Source organism: Pelobates fuscus, chromosome 12, assembly GCF_036172605.1.
Source record: "Pelobates fuscus isolate aPelFus1 chromosome 12, aPelFus1.pri, whole genome shotgun sequence".
NCBI lineage: Eukaryota > Metazoa > Chordata > Amphibia > Anura > Pelobatidae > Pelobates > Pelobates fuscus.
In genome coordinates, this window is record NC_086328.1 from 6,900,021 (window position 1) to 6,920,372 (window position 20,352).

At 42.8% G+C, this 20,352-nt stretch overlaps 1 protein-coding gene across 1 annotated transcript in view; it reads left to right on the forward strand.

Moving 5' to 3' along the window:
* The window catches only part of LOC134579041 (polycystin-1-like protein 3), a 55,889-nt gene that overhangs the window by 22,412 nt on the left and 13,125 nt on the right, over positions 1–20,352 (forward strand). The window contains exons 19-23 of the mRNA XM_063438172.1: positions 6,055–6,254; positions 6,934–7,126; positions 8,254–8,479; positions 9,648–9,747; positions 18,329–18,472. Of these exons, the coding sequence (XP_063294242.1) occupies positions 6,055–6,254; positions 6,934–7,126; positions 8,254–8,479; positions 9,648–9,747; positions 18,329–18,472 (863 nt within the window). The remainder of the gene's footprint in view (positions 1–6,054; positions 6,255–6,933; positions 7,127–8,253; positions 8,480–9,647; positions 9,748–18,328; positions 18,473–20,352) is intronic.

Below are 20,352 nucleotides of genomic sequence, written 5' to 3' on the forward strand. Positions count from 1 at the left end.
GATAAGCTGTAACTGGCCTTTGACCCTAAATTCAGTTACCAGGTTTAATTTGCATAATTGCTGCTCAGCATTAACCCTTCTGCGGATTAGGTTGCTGCTCGGCACAACTTTCCCTGTGTGGACAGTAAATGTCATTAACCACATTTTTATATGCGGATGAATACGTGACAATGGGGTAGACTAGGGTAGCAGAACATAGTGCATGAATGACTGAGCAGTTGCTTTTCGAGATATTCCTTGAACAATGTAGCACTGATTCACATGCACAGAGCAATGTTTCCATTAGATGTGCTTACTGGCTGCATTGTAATAAAATATCTACAATTACGTGTTAGAAAGAATGGAGCAGTTTTATCTCCCAAACCTTTATCCGAAAGCAAATATTTTAGGAAAAGGATGCTTCTGTCAGGGTACCTGAGGCCTCTACCTCTAAGGGAGGTAGAGACTTGGTGGTTTATCCGTCCAGGCGAGCTGTTTCCTCCGTTCCTCGCGGTTCATCCAGTCACTTAAACACCGGCCGCGAGGAATCCACGTCCTTTTCTAGCAGGACGCTCAATACGTGACGTCATGACGCTATCACGAGCGACCTGTCACTCAAGTGTCCGATATCCAATCGGTACTTGTCAGAGGCGTGATTTCCATCCAGAGCCAGGGTATTTAAGCTTACTCCTCACTTCAGCTCATTGCCCTGTCGTGGTTCTAGCTTGTCTAGTCACTCAGTGCTCTGGTATTCTAGTTTGCTCTATTGGTTTTGACTCGGCTCGTTGTACTACCCTGCTTCTCTGTTATCCCTTGACCCGGCTTGTCTCTCGCTTATCTGTCTTCTCGTTTCCTCGACCTCGGCTTGTCTCTGACTATTCTTTATTACTCTCGGTACGTTAGTCCGGCCATTCTAAGGCCCGGTATACGTACCTTTCCACTCTTTGTACTCTGCGTGTTGGATCCCTGTCCCGATCCTGACATTACGACAGGGCCAATGGATCCTGCAGGTACAAACAGTCAGCTCGGTTCTTCGGATCCCAGGTTTGACGCCATGGAGCATAGGATGGATCAGATGGCTTTGGCACTACAGGCACTTTTGTCTCGTGCTAGTAATCCACCTGAGGAGACACGTACTCCTTCTATTTCTCCTGCAGTCTCAGGTTTAGAGGTAGCCACTGTAGGTGCTTCTTCCCGTATTACCCCACCAGTACGTTATGGCGGGTCACCGGAGAGGTGTCGTGGCTTTCTAAACCAGATTAGCATCCATTTCGAATTACAACCCCGCTCTTATCCCACAGATAGAGCAAAGGTTGGATTTATTATTACTCTACTCATTGAAAAAGCTTTGAGATGGGCCAATCCTTTATGGGAGAATGATAATCCACTAGTCTATAATTATAATGCCTTTGTAGCTGCGTTTAGAAGAACTTTTGACCCCCCTGGTAGAAAGGTCAATGCAGCTAGATTAATGTTGCGCCTTAGACAGGACAATCGAACACTTGTGGATTATGCACTAGAGTTCAGGTCCTTGGCGGCAGAAGTTAAGTGGAACGAACAGGCTTATATAGATGTGTTTCTGAATGGGTTATCAGATGTAATTCTTGACGAGGTCGCTACTAGAGAACTCCCTGAAAATTTGGAGGATTTAATTTCTTTTATATCTCGTATTGATGAACGCTTAAGAGAGAGGCAGAACACTCGAGATAGGACCCGTAGACCCTCCTTTAAACTAGCGCCTACCTTTCAAATCTCTGAGTTCGAAGACTTACGTATTCCTGAACCTATGCAGATAGGCAGTACTCATCTCACTGAGAGGGAGAGACAGTACAGGAGAAGAGAGGGTTTATGTATGTATTGTGGAGTCAGGGGTCATTTACGCCTAAATTGTCCCAATCGTTCGGGAAACGCTCGCACCTAAGTTCCTCTAGAGGACAGGCCTTGGGTGTTTCTACTTTGTCCTCTATTCACAACTACAAAGAGCTCAGGCTTCTATTACCCGTTTCTTTAAAGTGGGAGAAGGGAGTAGTTAAGACTATGGCACTAATCGATTCTGGAGCTGCTGAGAGCTTTATAGATCAGGGTTTTGCTGCCAAGCATGCTATTCCATCCCAGTTAAAAGAGACACCACTGGCTGTTGAGGCCATCGATGGTAGACCGTTACTTGAGCCTGTTATTTTCCATGAGACCATACCGATTAACTTAACTGTTGGCATCCTACATAGAGAAGACATATCCTTACTGCTCATTTCTTCTCCGTCTATTCCCATAGTTCTGGGGTACTCCTGGTTGAGGAGACATAACCCTATTATTAATTGGGAGTCAGGGGAGATAGTTTCGTGGGGACAGAATTGTCAAGAGAAATGCTTGCGGAAGGTCTCACCCCTCGGCTTAACCAACACATCGGCTAACTCTGACAACCCTACAGAGACACAAATTCCGTCTCAGTATCTAGATTTAAAGGCTGTATTTGACAAAAAGAAAGCCGATACCTTACCTCCACACAGGTCCTTTGATTGCAAAATTAACCTACTCCCTGGTACCATGCCGCCCAGAGGTCATGTATACCCGTTATCTACGAAAGAGAACTCAGTTCTAGAGGAGTATATTAACGAAAATTTAGACAAGGGATTCATTAGAAGGTCCTCCTCCCCTGCCGGGGCTGGATTTTTTTTTGTTAAAAAGAAGGATGGTTCTTTGAGACCTTGTATTGATTATCGAGGCCTAAATAAGATAACCATTAAAAATGCCTACCCGATTCCCTTGATTACCGAACTCTTCGATCGTTTGAAGGGCTCTACGATTTTCACCAAGTTAGACCTCAGAGGGGCATATAACTTGGTGAGAATCCAGCAGGGACATGAGTGGATGACGGCATTCAATACTCGATATGGCCACTATGAATATACTGTTATGCCTTTTGGGTTATGCAATGCACCAGCTGTATTCCAAGATCTGATAAATGAGGTTCTTAGGGAATTTCAGCAAGATTGCGTCATTGTATACCTAGATGATATACTCATTCATTCTAGTGAGATTGAGATTCATCACAAACAAGTCAGGAGGGTTTTGCACAAGCTTCTCCAGCATGGCTTGTACTGCAAGTTGGAGAAATGTAGCTTTGATCAAACCCAGGTAACCTTTCTCGGCTATGTGATCTCTGGGGAGGGATTTAAGATGGATCCGGATAAGCTCCAATCCATTCTAGAGTGGCCTTTACCCAAAGGTCTTAAAGCCGTACAGAGATTTATTGGTTTTTCTAATTATTATAGGCGCTTTATTAAGGGCTATTCTTCCATTATTGCACCTATCACTAACATGACCAAACAGGGGGCTGATACTAAGAATTGGACTACTGAAGCTCTCCTTGCGTTCAAGACTCTCAAGGAGCTTTTCGCTTCCGCTCCAATTTTAGTTCACCCCGACACCTCTCTGCCTTTTTTACTTGAGGTAGACGCATCAGAGACTGGTTTAGGTGCTGTCCTATCTCAAAGGTTGGGTGTTGATAAACCATTACATCCATGTGGATTTTTCTCTAAAAAATTGACCGGTACTGAAAGCAGGTATGACATTGGTGACAGAGAATTACTAGCGGTTATCAAGGCTTTGAAAGAATGGAGACATTTATTGGAAGGTACATTACATCCTGTTACCATTCTGACAGACCACAAAAACTTGTCTTATATCGGAGAGGCCAAGCGTCTGTCCTCCAGGCAGGCTCGTTGGTCGTTGTTTCTTACCCATTTCAATTACGTTCTGACTTACAGACCTGGGTCAAAGAATTCTAAAGCCGATGCGCTATCTCGCCAATATGAGCCCTCTGCTTCAGTTGAACCACTTTTGTCCTCCATTGTACCCAAATGCAATATTATTGCTAATACCAGTCTCAAAATTCATTCTCCGCTACTTGACCAGATCTTGAAGTCACAACATCTAGCTCCCGGAGACACTCCTGAGGGAAGAAACTTTGTTCCTCCTGAACTTCAACTGGAGCTCTTACAATGTTTTCATGAAAGTAAAATAGCTGGTCATCCTGGTATTCGCAAGACATACTCTCTGATATCCAAGGATTTCTGGTGGCCTTCACTTCGAAAAGATATTGAGGAGTTCGTCGCAGCTTGTGAGACTTGTGCCAAGACTAAACTACCTCATGCATCTCCATGTGGCCTGTTACACCCCTTGGACATTCCTGAGAAACCTTGGTCCTGTTTGTCCATAGACTTTATCGTAGATTTGCCTGCTTCCAAGAGACAGACTGTTATTCTCACGGTGGTGGATAGATTTACTAAGATGGCCCATTTCGTGCCATTACCTAAACTTCCGACTTCTCCTGAATTGGCGGAGATTTTTGCGAGAGAGGTTTTTCGTCTACATGGGATTCCTTCGGAGATTGTTTCTGATAGAGGTTCTCAATTTGTCTCACGTTTCTGGAGATCCTTTTGTTCTCAAATGGGCATCAAATTGAACTTCTCCTCTGCCTATCACCCTCAGTCTAACGGAGCTGCTGAACGTACTAATCAAAAGATCGAACAGTATCTGCGTTGCTTTGTTTCCGAACACCAGGACGATTGGGTCGGTCTGATTCCTTGGGCGGAGTTCGCACACAATAACCTTGTTTGCGATTCAACTCGCTCTAGCCCTTTCTTCATGAACTATGGCTTTCATCCTTCGATTTTTCCTTCGGTTTCCTCTTCTCAGGGGATACCGTCGGTTGATGATCATGTCGCCAACCTGAAGAAATTATGGGATCAGACTCGGCAAATTCTATTACATAGTTCCTCGCTGTTCAAGAAACACGCTGACAAACATAGAAGAGCGGCTCCTGTTTTTGTTCCTGGGGATAGGGTATGGTTGAGTACTAAGAATATTCGCCTAAAAGTCCCATCTATGAAGTTTGCTCCTCGCTACATAGGCCCTTACAGGGTTCTCACTCGTATCAATCCGGTTGCGTATCGCCTTGCTCTGCCACCTGCCTTACGCATTCCTAACTCTTTTCATGTCTCCTTGTTGAAACCTCTTATTTGCAACAAATTCTCCTCTAAGGTCTCCTCGCCTCGTCCTGTTCAGGTGGAGGGTCGGGAGGAGTACGAGGTCAGCTCCATCATTGACTCCAGAATTTCAAGGGGAAAATTGCAATATCTGGTCAACTGGAGGGGATATGGTCCTGAGGAGAGGAGTTGGGTACCTCAGGAGGACGTTCATGCTTCTCGCCTTCGCAGAGCATTTCACCTCCGCTTCCCATCTCGCCCCGGTTCATTCCGCCCGGTGGGCGTATCTGAGAGGGGGGGTACTGTCAGGGTACCTGAGGCCTCTACCTCTAAGGGAGGTAGAGACTTGGTGGTTTATCCGTCCAGGCGAGCTGTTTCCTCCGTTCCTCGCGGTTCATCCAGTCACTTAAACACCGGCCGCGAGGAATCCACGTCCTTTTCTAGCAGGACGCTCAATACGTGACGTCATGACGCTATCACGAGCGACCTGTCACTCAAGTGTCCGATATCCAATCGGTACTTGTCAGAGGCGTGATTTCCATCCAGAGCCAGGGTATTTAAGCTTACTCCTCACTTCAGCTCATTGCCCTGTCGTGGTTCTAGCTTGTCTAGTCACTCAGTGCTCTGGTATTCTAGTTTGCTCTATTGGTTTTGACTCGGCTCGTTGTACTACCCTGCTTCTCTGTTATCCCTTGACCCGGCTTGTCTCTCGCTTATCTGTCTTCTCGTTTCCTCGACCTCGGCTTGTCTCTGACTATTCTTTATTACTCTCGGTACGTTAGTCCGGCCATTCTAAGGCCCGGTATACGTACCTTTCCACTCTTTGTACTCTGCGTGTTGGATCCCTGTCCCGATCCTGACAGCTTCTGAGTGAGTGCAACAGACCATCATCCTGATACGTTATCTGGGTTCCACCATAAGGTATTTGCAATCCTAAGGGAAGAAAGATATGCAATCTTAACAGGACCTGTCTCTGCATTCCTAAACGGAGTGTATATGGCATTAACTGAAAATAGTAACATTAACAGCATGATGTGATCCACCCAGTTGCAGTTTGAAGCAGATAATGATGGAGAATGCATTGAAGGTCTCTTTGTCTTGTGTCACAGGATTTAAAAGAGATAGTGGACTTCCTACAGAAGTATGTTGTCCAAGTGTTGGGAGAGAATCCTGAAAAAACAGTGAGTTCCAACACTGATCCAGTCCTTCAGGAAGTAGAAACTCTGTCCAGCTTAATTCAGTCTTACATCTGTGTGCAGGAACCGCAGAATACTAAACGGGCAAATGGTGAGCGTACATCTCTAAACCCTCATTTTTTCTATCAGAGGTCAGAAACCCAGTGTCGGATGATATGGAACCATAAAACCTATACATAGCTTTGATGGTGAAGTCTTGCACTATCTCAGTTAGAAGTCCTTGCATGTTCTGTGTTTACTGTCAGATGAAATATAATGCTACGATTTGTAGAGAAAGGTTTCCTCTGTATATGGTGAGACATCTAAGCTGAAATTCTAGAAGTAAATAGTTGCTCCCATAGATATGTTCAATAAGGAGAATTTTTATTTAAAAAAATCTGAATCTATATTAATCTGAACATATCATCAGGTTATTCACTATAGTAAGAATTCATGGAGAATTGGCAAGGGTAACCGCACATTTCAGGCAAAAATAGCTGAACAGGACAATTTTTCCAAATTCACTATTTTGGCCTAAAGTTTCTAATTTTGTTGTCTCTTCTCTACAATTCCTGGTTTAGTGAGTATATCTGATGGACAGGATAGTCTGGAATTCCCTAGGGAACATCACATTATAAAGCAAAATAACTGGAGCTGGAAATACATTTTTTTTCGGATTGGCTTCCTCTGAAAACTCCTGGTGGGTTCCTGACCTCCTGTTTAGTAAATAACCCTGGATATGTAGCAAGTTCGTTCTGGTTAGAGCCTCCAATCAGTTTATTTTCTTGCAGTGATGACCCCGCACCAATGTCTGTTTCTCCACCGTCTCTATAAAATTTTGGAACAGCTGAAGTTTGACGTCGCATCAGTGGATTTATCTTATGTTGATAAACCTATCAACTATATACAAGCCACCAATATTCTATATGACCTGCAGGATCTGCTCCGGAGTAAAAATGTCTCAGGATCACCCCTCCCAAGCAGGTATCCTTCACTCTATAACATCAAATATTTTACACATCCAATACACACCAATTTACTGAAATTGCAAGTATCAAAATACATCCAAACATCCCAGATTTATCAGCACAGTTCTGATTTTGAAAAGATGTCCCGGTCTTTTTCTAGTGCTTCCTGGAAGCCAAAGTCCCCTAAATGCGGTCAAGGCCATAGATCGCATATATACGGTATAGATTGCCTGTTGACATGTGTTCCTCTTTTACCTTCATGCCTCCCAATGGTGAGCTTTTTTAAAATAGTTTATTCAAAATATTAAAATATCAAAAAAATATAGAAATATATAAAAACAAATATCCAAATATTAAACTATTTAAATATTTTTCATAATTTAAATAATTTTAAAAAAGGGTATCTGAAAATATTAAATCATTTGAAAAGCGTATCCAAAAATATTAAATCGAGGCCTATGTTAGGAGATTTTAAATAGGTTGTTGAACATGTTGGCTAATAAATAAAAAATTCGCCAAACGAATAGTGGTGTTTGGAGATTGAAGGCCACAAACCGGGTTAAGCTTCTGCCGATGAGGAGCAGTTGGTGAATTCATTAAGCGCTACGGAATCTGTTGGCGCTATATAAATTGCAATAATAATAATAATAATTAGTTACAGTGAATCGTTTGGGAAAGGACACTGCCGTCACAGGCTGTATCTGTCCTGGAGGTCCAAACGTTACACTCACTTTCTCCGGAGACTTGCGGGGAATTCTATATTTTCTATAGGCAGATGGTATAAAATAACGCTGCTTTCTCGCAAACAAACTAAGGGTTAAGATAAGTATTTCTTCTGACATTTTGAAATAGTGGTTTTGGTATCTCGTACATTATGCCATAATCTCAACGTTGTAGTGAATTGAAATCTAAATGGCAAACTAGAGGATAATAGAGAAAGATTCTCCAACTCAACTACAGCCACAGTTTGTCTATTAGTTTAAATGTTACCATTTTTTACTTCCATACAATATGGAATTTAAGGAATTAATCAATCCATTGGCCGCTATCGCTCAACAAACTGCTTGTATCCTTTATGGATTTATTTCTCTCATCTCCCTCTCTGTTGGCATTCTTATTGTGATTTTACCTTTCCTCGTTTAGTGTGAGCACGAGTTTTCCAGTAGTCACACAGCAGAGGACACAATGCATCAAAATGCCCAAAGCCTTTACATTCCTGTGCTGGGTCTTTCTGTTTGGAATCAGTGGTTTCTCTGCCTACTACATGGTTCTCCTCAGCCTGGACATGACCAAGGAGAAGGCAACCAGCTGGCTCATATCTATGCTTCTGTCGTTTTTTCAGAGCCTGTTTGTGCTCCCACCACTCAAGGTATCTGTCCACAGCCAACTTCTAGAGAGGAAGGTAACATAGATTGTCACTGTGTCCGTCACATAATATAACAATCAGACACGTACTGGCACCAAACAGAGACCGGTCATTACTACAAAGGGAAATGTCACCGTTCCATTAATCTCACAGTGAATGTTCAGTGAAAAATACAGTGACTGTCTGTCAGCTAATATTATATAACATCTATCTCAGAGTGACTGTCTGACAGCGAATATTATATAACGACTATCTCACAGTGACTGTCTGTCAGCTAATATTATATAACGACTATCTCAGAGTGACTGTCTCACAGCTAATATTACAATGACTGTCTCAGAGTGACTGTCTAACAGCTAATATTATAATGACTGTCTGTCAGCGGATATTATATAACGATTATCTCAGAGTGACTGTATAACAGCTAATATTATATAATGACTATCTCAGAGTAACTGTCTAACAGCTAATATTATAATGACTGTCTCAGTGACTGTCTAAAAGCTATTAATATATAACGACTATCTCAGAGTGACTGTCTGACAGCTAATATTATAATGACTGTCTCAGAGTGACTGTCTAACAGCTAATATTATAATGACTGTCTCAGAGTGACTGTCTGTCAGCGGATATTATATAACGACTATCTCAGAGTGACTGTATAACAGCTAATATTATATAATGACTATCTCAGAGTGACTGTCTGTCAGTTAATATTATATAACGACTATCTCAGAGTGACTGTCTAACAGCTAATATTATAATGACTGTCTCACAGTGACTGTCTAACAGCTATTAATATATAACGACTATCTCAGATTGACTGTCTAACAGCTAATATTATATAACGACTATCTCAGAGTGACTGTCTAACAGCTAATATTATACAATGAAAATCTCAGAGTGACTGTCTAACAGCTAATATTATATAATGAATATCTCAGAGTGACTGTCTAACAGCTAATATGATATAACGACTGTCTCAGAGTGACTGTGTAAGAGCTAATATTATATATCGACTGTCACAGTGACTGTCTAACAGCTATTAATATATAACGACTATCTCACAGTGACTGTCTAACAGCTAATATTATATAATGACTGTCACACAGTGAATGTTACGAGACAGATACATCTTAATTCTTCATTATTTTCACGTTTTATACCCAAGGTTTTAGGACAAACTGTTTTCCTGTTCCGTGTCATGAGAAGAAGTAACATTGAGGATTCGTCAGAGGAGCAGCAGCTCTACGGCATTCTGTCTCTGCTCGGTTAGTGTCAATATAAACACGCAGCGCCCATCATACAGTAAAAAGAATGACTGTACTATAAGGGCTACTGTCATAGGGCTGTCGATGTCCTAACCCTACCAAACCCCTCCACCCCTCATCTATAGGGGAAGAGAAATAAATAGATCATTATGACAGCAGTGCTGAATTCTCATATGTCATACCTCCTCGCGTCCCTAATTTGCTATCCTTTTGTGGAATTGCCATATTTAAGAATATTAAAATAGGGAGCTATATACTAAACACGTCCTACTGCCTAATCTGATTCCCTTAAATATAGCAATCTCACATAATGGTGCCACGTTTGGGACCTATCTCAACCACCAATTTGCCTGCGATCGTGGAATTCCTTTTTCCTTTTGTCTAAATGCAACAGTGTAGACCGTAGAGTAAAATGAGATACAAGGCATTCCAACAGGGACATCTAGTGGTATAAATGTATATTATTATTATTGGCTTTTATATTTTATATATATATATATTAAATTGCATCTTTCATGACAAGTTGACCACAGTGTCACTTTATAGGAAATAACATGGGGCAACTATAGGGACTAGCCTGGGATTAGCTGGCCAAAAATATTATATATAATCAATTATTGTGTCACAATTAAAGTGCATAGCGCAGAGATATTTTTAAAATACTTTCCTCTGGGTTCTGCCGTAATGTCAGTGTGTGTATGTGTGTCTGTATGATTATGTGTCTTTATGAGTTTCTGTATGAATGGTTCTGTATGTGTGTGTGTCTATGTCTGTTTGTATTACTGTGTCTATATGAGTGTGCATATGCATCTGTATGATTATGTGTCTGTCTGTGTGTATACGACTGTGTCTGTATAAAATTGTGTGTGTGTATGACTTGTATAACTGTGTCTGTATGAGTGTGTGTTTCTTTATGACTATGTGTCTGCATTATTTTGCATGTATCTATATGTCTGTGTACGTGACTTTTTATGAATGTGTGTATGTGTGTTTGTATAACTCTGTACGAGATATTTAATTGTTCTGAAAATTGAAATTTCTCCTGTCACTGAAAATGGCATATATTAAAATATTATAATTACCGTGCAAAGGAAGCAACGTATAAGAAAACCCTATTACTCAATTAACAATTCCTGTTAATAACAAGGACACAAAACCCACACCCAAATACACTCAGCCTTCCCAATCAGAGCTACCATAAACAATCATACTTGGCCAACCACACTCCTAGCACATTCAGCCAATCACACATACCTTCCACGTGCATGACACTCATCAACCCCCATGCACAGGCACACACTCATATCTCATACTTATCTCAATTAAAACACAGAAGAGGACTGTAATACATTCATGATATAACTGGTATGTGAGCGCTCCAATTAATTATGCAGATCTACATAAAAATCAAGATGAAAATATCAATAAACTTAAAAATGACCAATCTCGCCGAGATCACCACAATAACCACCATAAACCACAATTGAATGTACTGGGTGAGTCTTATCTGAATCAGAATACTCTACACATATATATAAGAGTATAACAAAATATCATTTATTGTATAATAAACTAATCATAAAAAATGAAACAACATCTCAAAACGTCCAGTATCAGATGTAATCGTGATGAATAGTAAGGGGCCCCTTATTCATATTCTTGTCGACAAAGGACTGATGTAAAAAATCCGAGATGTGCACATTAGCATAAAAACTATATGTGAACTCAAAAAAGTTCAAGCAGTAGGCTCCAGTCCAGTCCGTGAAAAAATATATAAGTGGATAAACGGATAGTGCCCAGACGACCAAGCCGTCTTACGGAGAGGGAGCTCAAACACCAGCCAAACACCCTGGTCAAGACTAAGAGGGAAGCGATAGGGATGGCCCCAAAGGTGAAAAATCACATCCAGATATGGAAAACTATGGGGATATCACTTCAGCAACTTACCCTATCCGTCCGACCATCGGGTGAGAAACTGGGAGCACATAAACTCCAAACCGTGAGGGCTGCAGGAAAAAGGCCGTTCTCGCCAGGTCGCTTGCCGAAAATCAATGGCGGGTCGTAAAGGACGAATCGGCTGGGAAGTTCAAATCCGTCGGCGGTGTGGTGAGGTAGCAGACAGCACGTCTACGCGTTTCGTCCTAGCTGGAGGACTAGTCCGCCGACGGATTTGAACTTCCCAGCCGATTCGTCCTTTACGACCCGCCATTGATTTTCGGCAAGCGACCTGGCGAGAACGGCCTTTTTCCTGCAGCCCTCACGGTTTGGAGTTTATGTGCTCCCAGTTTCTCACCCGATGGTCGGACGGATAGGGTAAGTTGCTGAAGTGATATCCCCATAGTTTTCCATATCTGGATGTGATTTTTCACCTTTGGGGCCATCCCTATCGCTTCCCTCTTAGTCTTGACCAGGGTGTTTGGCTGGTGTTTGAGCTCCCTCTCCGTAAGACGGCTTGGTCGTCTGGGCACTATCCGTTTATCCACTTATATATTTTTTCACGGACTGGACTGGAGCCTACTGCTTGAACTTTTTTGAGTTCACATATAGTTTTTATGCTAATGTGCACATCTCGGATTTTTTACATCAGTCCTTTGTCGACAAGAATATGAATAAGGGGCCCCTTACTATTCATCACGATTACATCTGATACTGGACGTTTTGAGATGTTGTTTCATTTTTTATGATTAGTTTATTATACAATAAATGATATTTTGTTATACTCTTATATATATGTGTAGAGTATTCTGATTCAGATAAGACTCACCCAGTACATTCAATTGTGGTTTATGGTGGTTATTGTGGTGATCTCGGCGAGATTGGTCATTTTTAAGTTTATTGATATTTTCATCTTGATTTTTATGTAGATCTGCATAATTAATTGGAGCGCTCACATACCAGTGATGTAGAATTATTAAAAATCTTATTGTATTTATATTGAATTGCTGCTCTAACTCTGTATTAACCTGATACTGTGACAAATCCTCCATTTTGTCCTCATAACCTGACTTCTTCATATGAAAACTACATTACATGACAGTATTTCTCAGCACATCTAATACAATAGACAAGGACAGTATTCTCCATAAGGATATGACTAACCCAGGAACTGTTGAATTTCCCCTAACTCGCAACATAGTATAATTTAAAGGCCATGAGAACACAGTAGTAATGAAATGTTCTATTCATAAGAGACCTTGCACCTAACCACGAGATTTGACATCACCGACCGAGTAAAATGACGCTCAAGACCCCTTGTCCCCCACCCGTGTCCGAAAAAGTACCACCTCTTGGTGGGTGGACACGGAACTAACCACTTAGCTTTTGATCCAATTAATTATATTGATAGGTGGACACTAACCCAGACACTTAACAATTAATCCAATTAATGATGTTTATTCACTGATATCTTGATAATCAATGATGACGAAAATGTCTCTTAAAAGGGCCTGCGCGCCCGCTGATTCTGCACTTGCCAATAAATTTCCTCGAAGTTATTTTAACCTGAACTCCGTGTGTCAGACTGAATTACTTCAGCGTATATACGCAATTCAATTCTCTTTAATTTGGACAGGAACAGATAGACACTTAAACATTTTGGTTTACTGAAAAAGTACCATAACAACTTTGGCGCCCGAACAGGGACTCCGGGCTATGTCTGGCCGGTGAGCCGTCCTAAGGAAGACAAGGGTGGACGGAGGAATCCAGGGGGAAGGAAGGGAGATTGATCACCTCCAGATACACGGTAGAGACTTCTGCAGAGCCACCGGTACGTTCCGGCCCCTTTGATTGACCCGTCCACGTGTCTGTGACTGCTTCCCGGGAGGACATCAAAGACAGGTAATATCTTGCCCGGAGTCTTATTACCCATTTGTTACCTGCATTTAGTCTATCTGTTGCCTGGGTGTGTCTAGTTTGGTTGCCCGGGCTGAATGTTTATTTGTTTCCCCTTTTTGGGATAAAGGGGGGGGGTGGACCCGTGGTAGTTTGCTTGAGGGTCCTGTGTTTGTCTGTTTTCCCCCTTTTTGGGATAAGGGGGGGGTGGACCCGGGGGATTTGCCTGGAGTCCTGTTGCCTGTTTTACTCCTTTTAGGAGCCACGTGTTTGTGGCTGTAGGGAAAAAGGGGGGTTGACCTGTGGATGTGTTCCTGGGGGTCTTCTTTGCCTGTTTACTTCTTTTAGGAGCCTCGTGGCTGTGGCTGTAAGGAAAAAGAAGTTTGTGGAATTGTGGGATCTGTGTAGAATCATAGTTTCCTGTGATCCAATTTTGTGTCACTTTGATAGCCTAGCTAGCTTCACTGTGCGCTTTCGGACCATCCAGCTCTAGTTGAGTTGGGGACGTCCTGACCCGGACCATCCAGCTCTAGTTGAGTTGGGGACGTCCTGACCCGGACCTTTCGGCTCTAGTTGAGTTGAAGGTCCACTGATTATTTTAACTGTGGTAGGAGACTTAGCCTTGTGGCAGGGGACTCAGTTTCCTGGGGGGATTCAGGCAGGCATTGCTTGTTTTCCGCATCACGTGGTAGTGAGACTTATAGAGTGGGTTTTATAAGGGCACTACGGGAGTGAGGGTGGCGTGGCCACTTTAAGTGGACTGCTGTAACGAGGGAGGCTAGAAAGGATTTCGGACCGGTGTTAGCTGTTATCCTTGGCCGCTGGTAGTGAGACTTGAGGAAGTCATTCTCCGAGCGGGGACACTACGAGGTTGAGAAAGGTGACTTTGGAGTAAGCACATGTAGGAGGAAAGGGATTACTGTTGATTTCATTTGAACTGTGATGCATGCACTGTATTTCAACTGTACTGTTGTCTTGTTTGTTTAATGTGGAGTCATTTAAACTCCTGTATCTGTCTCTAAGGATTTTTCTTCCCTTACTCTTTACCTTTTCTACACTTCCTGTACTATTGTACTATCCACTCCCATTCCTCTTAATAGAGAAGTGATTGGTCACACACTTCTCACCTCGCTCCAATCCGTGTCTACCACCCCGGGTAGGCGGATTCAGTGACTAGTCTACGTTTTGGGAAGACGCACTTGAGAAAGACCCACGATTCTCAGGTGGCAGTCGAGCATTGTAGACGTTCCAGTTCAATTTTCCTTATCTTTCCCTATATCTGGGACGCTGGTGTAGGGGAGAAGGGATCATGGGGCAGGATTTAAATAAGCCCAGTAAGGGCTGGTTAGCATGTGATTTAGTTGATGACAGAGAGGGTGAGGAGATGGTTAAAGGTGTTGAAAAGATTGCAAAAGTTTGTAAAATAGCTGTGCCGACATGTGGTAGATTACAACCAGAAAGTTGGCGTAGATTGTTGATGGAAAAGAAAGGCAAGCTTGCAAATTATGATTTATTAAAAACAGCTGAAGCATGGTACAGAGTAGCAAAGGCTATTCAGCAAGAAGGTTGGGTTGAAGAAGAAATAATTCACAAGGGTGTGAAAATGTTTGTGTACCATAATAATTGTGTTGCTGGGGCTCTTCCTCAGCCAGCGCCCCAAAATGGCGCCCGGGGGATGTCTATCCCAAAGATCCAGTCAGTAATGGGAGATTGCCAGCTGATTAATCCTCCCAATCCCCATCCCGTCACCTCTCCCGTTTGCCCGGTCCTAAATTCTGATGGATCCTACTTTTCCCCTTCTCCCTCCCTAACATTCCCATCATCCTCATCCATCCCCAAGCCACCTTCTGAGTCTAATGCTAACATCTCATCTGCCATTCCTTCCTCACACTTTGTCTCCGTAGATAATCCTACCCTCCCATCTGCATCTGCCCAGTTCACTAACCCCTCCTCTCCTGCCACTGTCAATCTTGCTGATCCCACTCCGGCTCCTCCTCCTTCAGGCACCTTTACTGACTCTTCCCCACCCTCTCCCTCGCCCGCCCCGACCACAGCCCAGTTTCCCACCCCCTCTGCTAATCCCTCCCCAACCTCACTGCCCACTCCAGGTTCCGCCCCAACTCCCACCCAAATGGCCTGGCCATACCCCTTCCCATACCCCTATCCTCACTGGCCATACCCCTTTCCCCAAGTCACTCCCCAGGTTCCGGTCATGCCCAGTCCGGTTCAGTCTGCCCCGGATGTGCCCACATCCAACATGGCCGCCACGTCTTCCCTTAACCCCAATGCAACTTCCTTCCCCACCTCCAATATGGCGGCCCCCAGCCATTCAGCACCCCTGATGCCGGTGCTTCCCGGTGATTACCGGTCCCAAGGTTATGACCCAATGGCAACTCCCGCCTCCGGAGCTCCCTCCTATCCCCCGGCCCTGTCTCCTCAGGTGCTCCCCTCACGCAGAAGGTCCCAGATAATAGAGCTAGATGAGGAAGAGGATGACAGACTGTCCCAGGGTTCAATGGAGGCTACGAGAGCCCACCGTTCTATTGAAGATCCCTTCGGCCATCAGGGTCGGGGAGAACAGGCCCCTCCTAAATATGTCGCTTTTAACCCCACACAAGCTAGTGCTTTAATGAAATCTCTCCCTGACCCAGAGAAACAGCCTATGCCTTTTTACCGAGGGATAGTTCAGATACAAAAGACTTATTCCGCCGCCTGGCGTGACCTACTGAGCATTTGTGCTATTAAAGCAGGGGATGCATATTGGCCCAGCATGGCCCGCCACCTCAGTACAGATCTGCTTACAAGTGATGTTGATTATCCCTCCGGAGTAACCTTTTGCAATCAATTGAGAGATTGGGCTAAGGATAAACTTGCAGATCAAGCTGCTGGCCTTACTGATGTTATGCAAGACAAAGGAGAATCAGTGGAAAGGTTTCATGCAAGATTATATCAAATGTTTACAGATTTGGGTTTTGATCTCACTGACAAAATTCATTCACAAATGCTATCAGGTGCGTTTGTCCAAGGTGTTAAAGATTCCATACGCAAGGGAATCATTGCTGCACGCCCTGAATACAAGGTTGTTCCCCTAGATACGTTACTCCTAGTTGCTAGAGGTTTGGAATCTGCCCAAACCCCCAGAAGACCCAATTCAGCTCCTCTCATGGTGACCCGAGCCACCCCCATCACCCCTGGCACCAAGGGTGTCAAGTTAGAGGACGTAACATGTTTTAATTGTGGGGCTAAGGGACACTACAGAAGTGACTGTCCAGAACCCAAAAGGGAACCGGGGGAGCCCAAAAAGTTTCCTTCAGGGGAGCCCAAAAAGTTTCCCAAGCCTGCCCCGGCCCCTAAGACCATGAAAACGGTTCCAATTGTTGAGGAACCAGATGATGATTAGGAAATTGGCAAACCTGTGTCATTAACCCCTGTCATGGCAGTGTTTACAGGGGATAAGGGGGGGGGGCCACTTGCCACAGTGACTTTACCCATTGAAGGCCAACCTACCACATTTCTTATTGACACAGGCGCAGCCCGAAGTGTTCTCAGAGAACAAGACCTGCCAGACCCATCTTTCTTGTCAAGTATTGATGTCTCCTGTGTTGGAGTGGATGGCCAACCGAGACACAGTCCTCTAACAACCCCTCTGCGGGTGGGCACAAGCTTACTTGCTCGTTTTGTAGTTTCCTCCACATGCCCAATTAACCTGTTAGGCGCTGATGTCCTTTCACGCCTGCAGGCGTCTATAACCTTCACTCCAGATGAACAGGTAGAAATGTCTACACCTCTATCTGTTTCTGACACTTCAGCCCTGTGCTCCTTACCTTTGATGCTGCAATTAGATATACCCAATGAACAAGCAGCAGAACCTAGGTCCAATTTCCCAGATGAGTTAAAAACTCAGGTGCCTGCCAAGTTATGGTCCTCAGGCCCAGAGGATATAGGTCATCTAAATGTCCCACCTGTGGTGGTTAAGCTTATCCCAGGAGCTAAGTTACCAAGGAAACCACAATATCCTCTAAAACCAGCACAGGCTGCAGCCATTTCTATTCACATCAAAGCGCTCCTGGAAAAGGGTGCTTTAGTGGAGTGTAAATCAGAATGTAATACTCCATTATTTCCTGTGAAGAAGAAGACTCTAAAAGGTGAGCCAGTAAAGTACAGGATGGTTCAGGATCTCCGTGCGGTCAATGAAGCCACTGTCCTGGACACCCCTCTTGTACCAAACCCCCATACCCTGCTCTCTGGCGTCCCACCTTCTGCAAAGTATTTCACAGTCATTGATCTAGCTAATGCCTTTTTCAGTGTTCCACTAGATCCATCCTGTCAATACCTGTTCGCTTTCACCCATGAAATGCAACAATATACATGGACTGTCATGCCCCAAGGGGCACAAAATTCTCCAAGTCAATTTGCCAATATATAATAATAAATATATCTTTTCGGTTTCATTTAATAAGTCGCTCCCTTGTATGTGACGCAGCCCTACTGTTATTTCATCCCATTGGGTATATTTATTTCTCACTGTCAGTCCATATTACATTTACATTTTGTAATACATTCATGTACTCAGAACATATCTGCACATAAACAGAAGCCACATTACTAAGGGGGCTGGGATGACACAATTTGTTACCGCAACGGATGATACCAACCCTAGTGATGCCACTGGGACTTCTGCCCCATGTTTTTCCAAGACCAGAACTTGTAGTTGTTGTTTGTGATGTTGTGTCTTTATTTGTTTTTGCAGCAGAGCGCCCAGACTGGGAGCTGTCAGGCTTTAGGGATCAAAGTGAGCCCGCATACCAGGCCCCGGCAAACAGAAATACCACCAGCCTGAAGACACAAAGACTAATGGAGCGGAGACTTTACCAACTAATCCATGATATCATTGGTAAAGGCGCTTACTGACCTTTGTGATTTGATCTTTAAATCTAGAATCTACCGGTCTTTTTAAAAAATCTTTTTATTAAGGAAAATGAAATTCCAGTTATACATGTCTACAGAAATAAGTAACGGCCACCACAGGACATTGTAAACATAGAATTGTTTCAACGTGTATATTGCAATCACTATACTCATAAACCAGAACATACATCAACACCTGTCCCACTAAATAGGCACAACTTTCCCTTGGTCGGACGGATCTCTTTCAGTAAGTCAGACAATCTTGAGTTACATAGAGTCGTATTGGTACTGTAAAAGGCATTTTGCCTTTCTTATACAGCTCGCAAGAGAAAGCGATAACCGTGAGCCTACATTAATAGCGTTTTATGCAAATATTTGCGTTCCGTTGCCTTTTGTGTAGATGTTAGTAGACTATACGAGATAAAATCACCAACTGGGCTGTGTTATCGTCGGACGGGGGGAACGGGGCAGTATATAAATCATTAGAGAGTAATGTAGTTTGGTGTGTAATTCTAGAACATGAATGCTATGTGTAATTATTACCCATTGCCCAAGGTTGACTGTGCGTGGCAGTAGGCTAAAGCCCTCCTACATTGTTATTATTGAACCAATTTCCTTTGCACTTCTGAAAGAAGTGTAGTCATGGATCCTACACACAGTATTTATGGGTCAGCGAGAATCAAAGTTCTTCTATGATTCTAACAAATTCTACATTTTGTATCCACTCTCTGGTTGAGGGGGCTGATGGTTGCTTGCTTCCGTAATAGTGGAATAAATTAGCAGCCGTGACCAAGTGATTGAGTAGAGAAGTGGTTTTCGGGAGTGAAGATTGGACTAGAATAGCAGTGGCTTAGGATGAATTGGGAGCCAGATGTTTGTAATGCTAAGAATCGATCTTACAATATTTTCCCAGTATTTGTGGATAATTGGGCACTCCCACCATACGTGGGCCGTGGTGCCTGAGGTTTGAAGGCAACGCTAATATTTATCAGATGCTGATGGAAAGAATTTGTGGATATGTGTTGGGGAATAGTGCCATCTCGCAATCTTCTTAGAATTCCTCTCCTGGATTGTGTTATTGTTGGAAGATTTGGGAATTAGTATAAAAGTCTTCTTCCAGTCATCTGGGGTGAATTTGATGCCTAAATCCCTAGACCATTCCCAAGTGAAGGGAGGTAGATTGCCTATCATTTCCTGATGTAGAAACGAATAAAACGAGGGATGTTTCTTGTTAAACGAGTCCGTTGTGCAGTATGTTTCGAATTGGGTTTACTGGTCGTATTTGAGAGATGAAAATGTAAAATGATATCCCAGAAAATGAGTTAAAAGGATGATAGACAATTTAGGTAACCAAAGCAAAAAAAAAGGTATTTAATTGGTATATATTACTGATAGTGCTTATTTAATTATAGATATATATTTAATTATTTCCAAATATGGTTTGTAATATTATTTGGTTAAATAAATGTAAGAATTTATTTAGTGACTCTCCGCTTATGGTAAAAAAAAAAATGGATCTAAAATGGATCTAATACTGGCTCTAATACAACACAAAGAAAGGAAAAAAAATATATTTTTAATTCTCATTTTTATTGGCTGCACAAAACTGAGCATTTACATAAAAATAGAGCTAAAATACAGTAATGCCTCCCGTGATTATACTATGTATGCATGCTGTGTATACTACGTATTATAGGTAGGTTTTGAGGGCTTTTCTAACTTTTTTTTTCTTCAACACGGGAAGGCTCATTAATCTAAAATAAAAATGGACACTGTCATATTAAAAATAAATATCTTTTTTTATTCATTCATTCATTCTTTATTTAGGTGTAGACAGGAAGAATATCAGCATACAATCAGTACAAT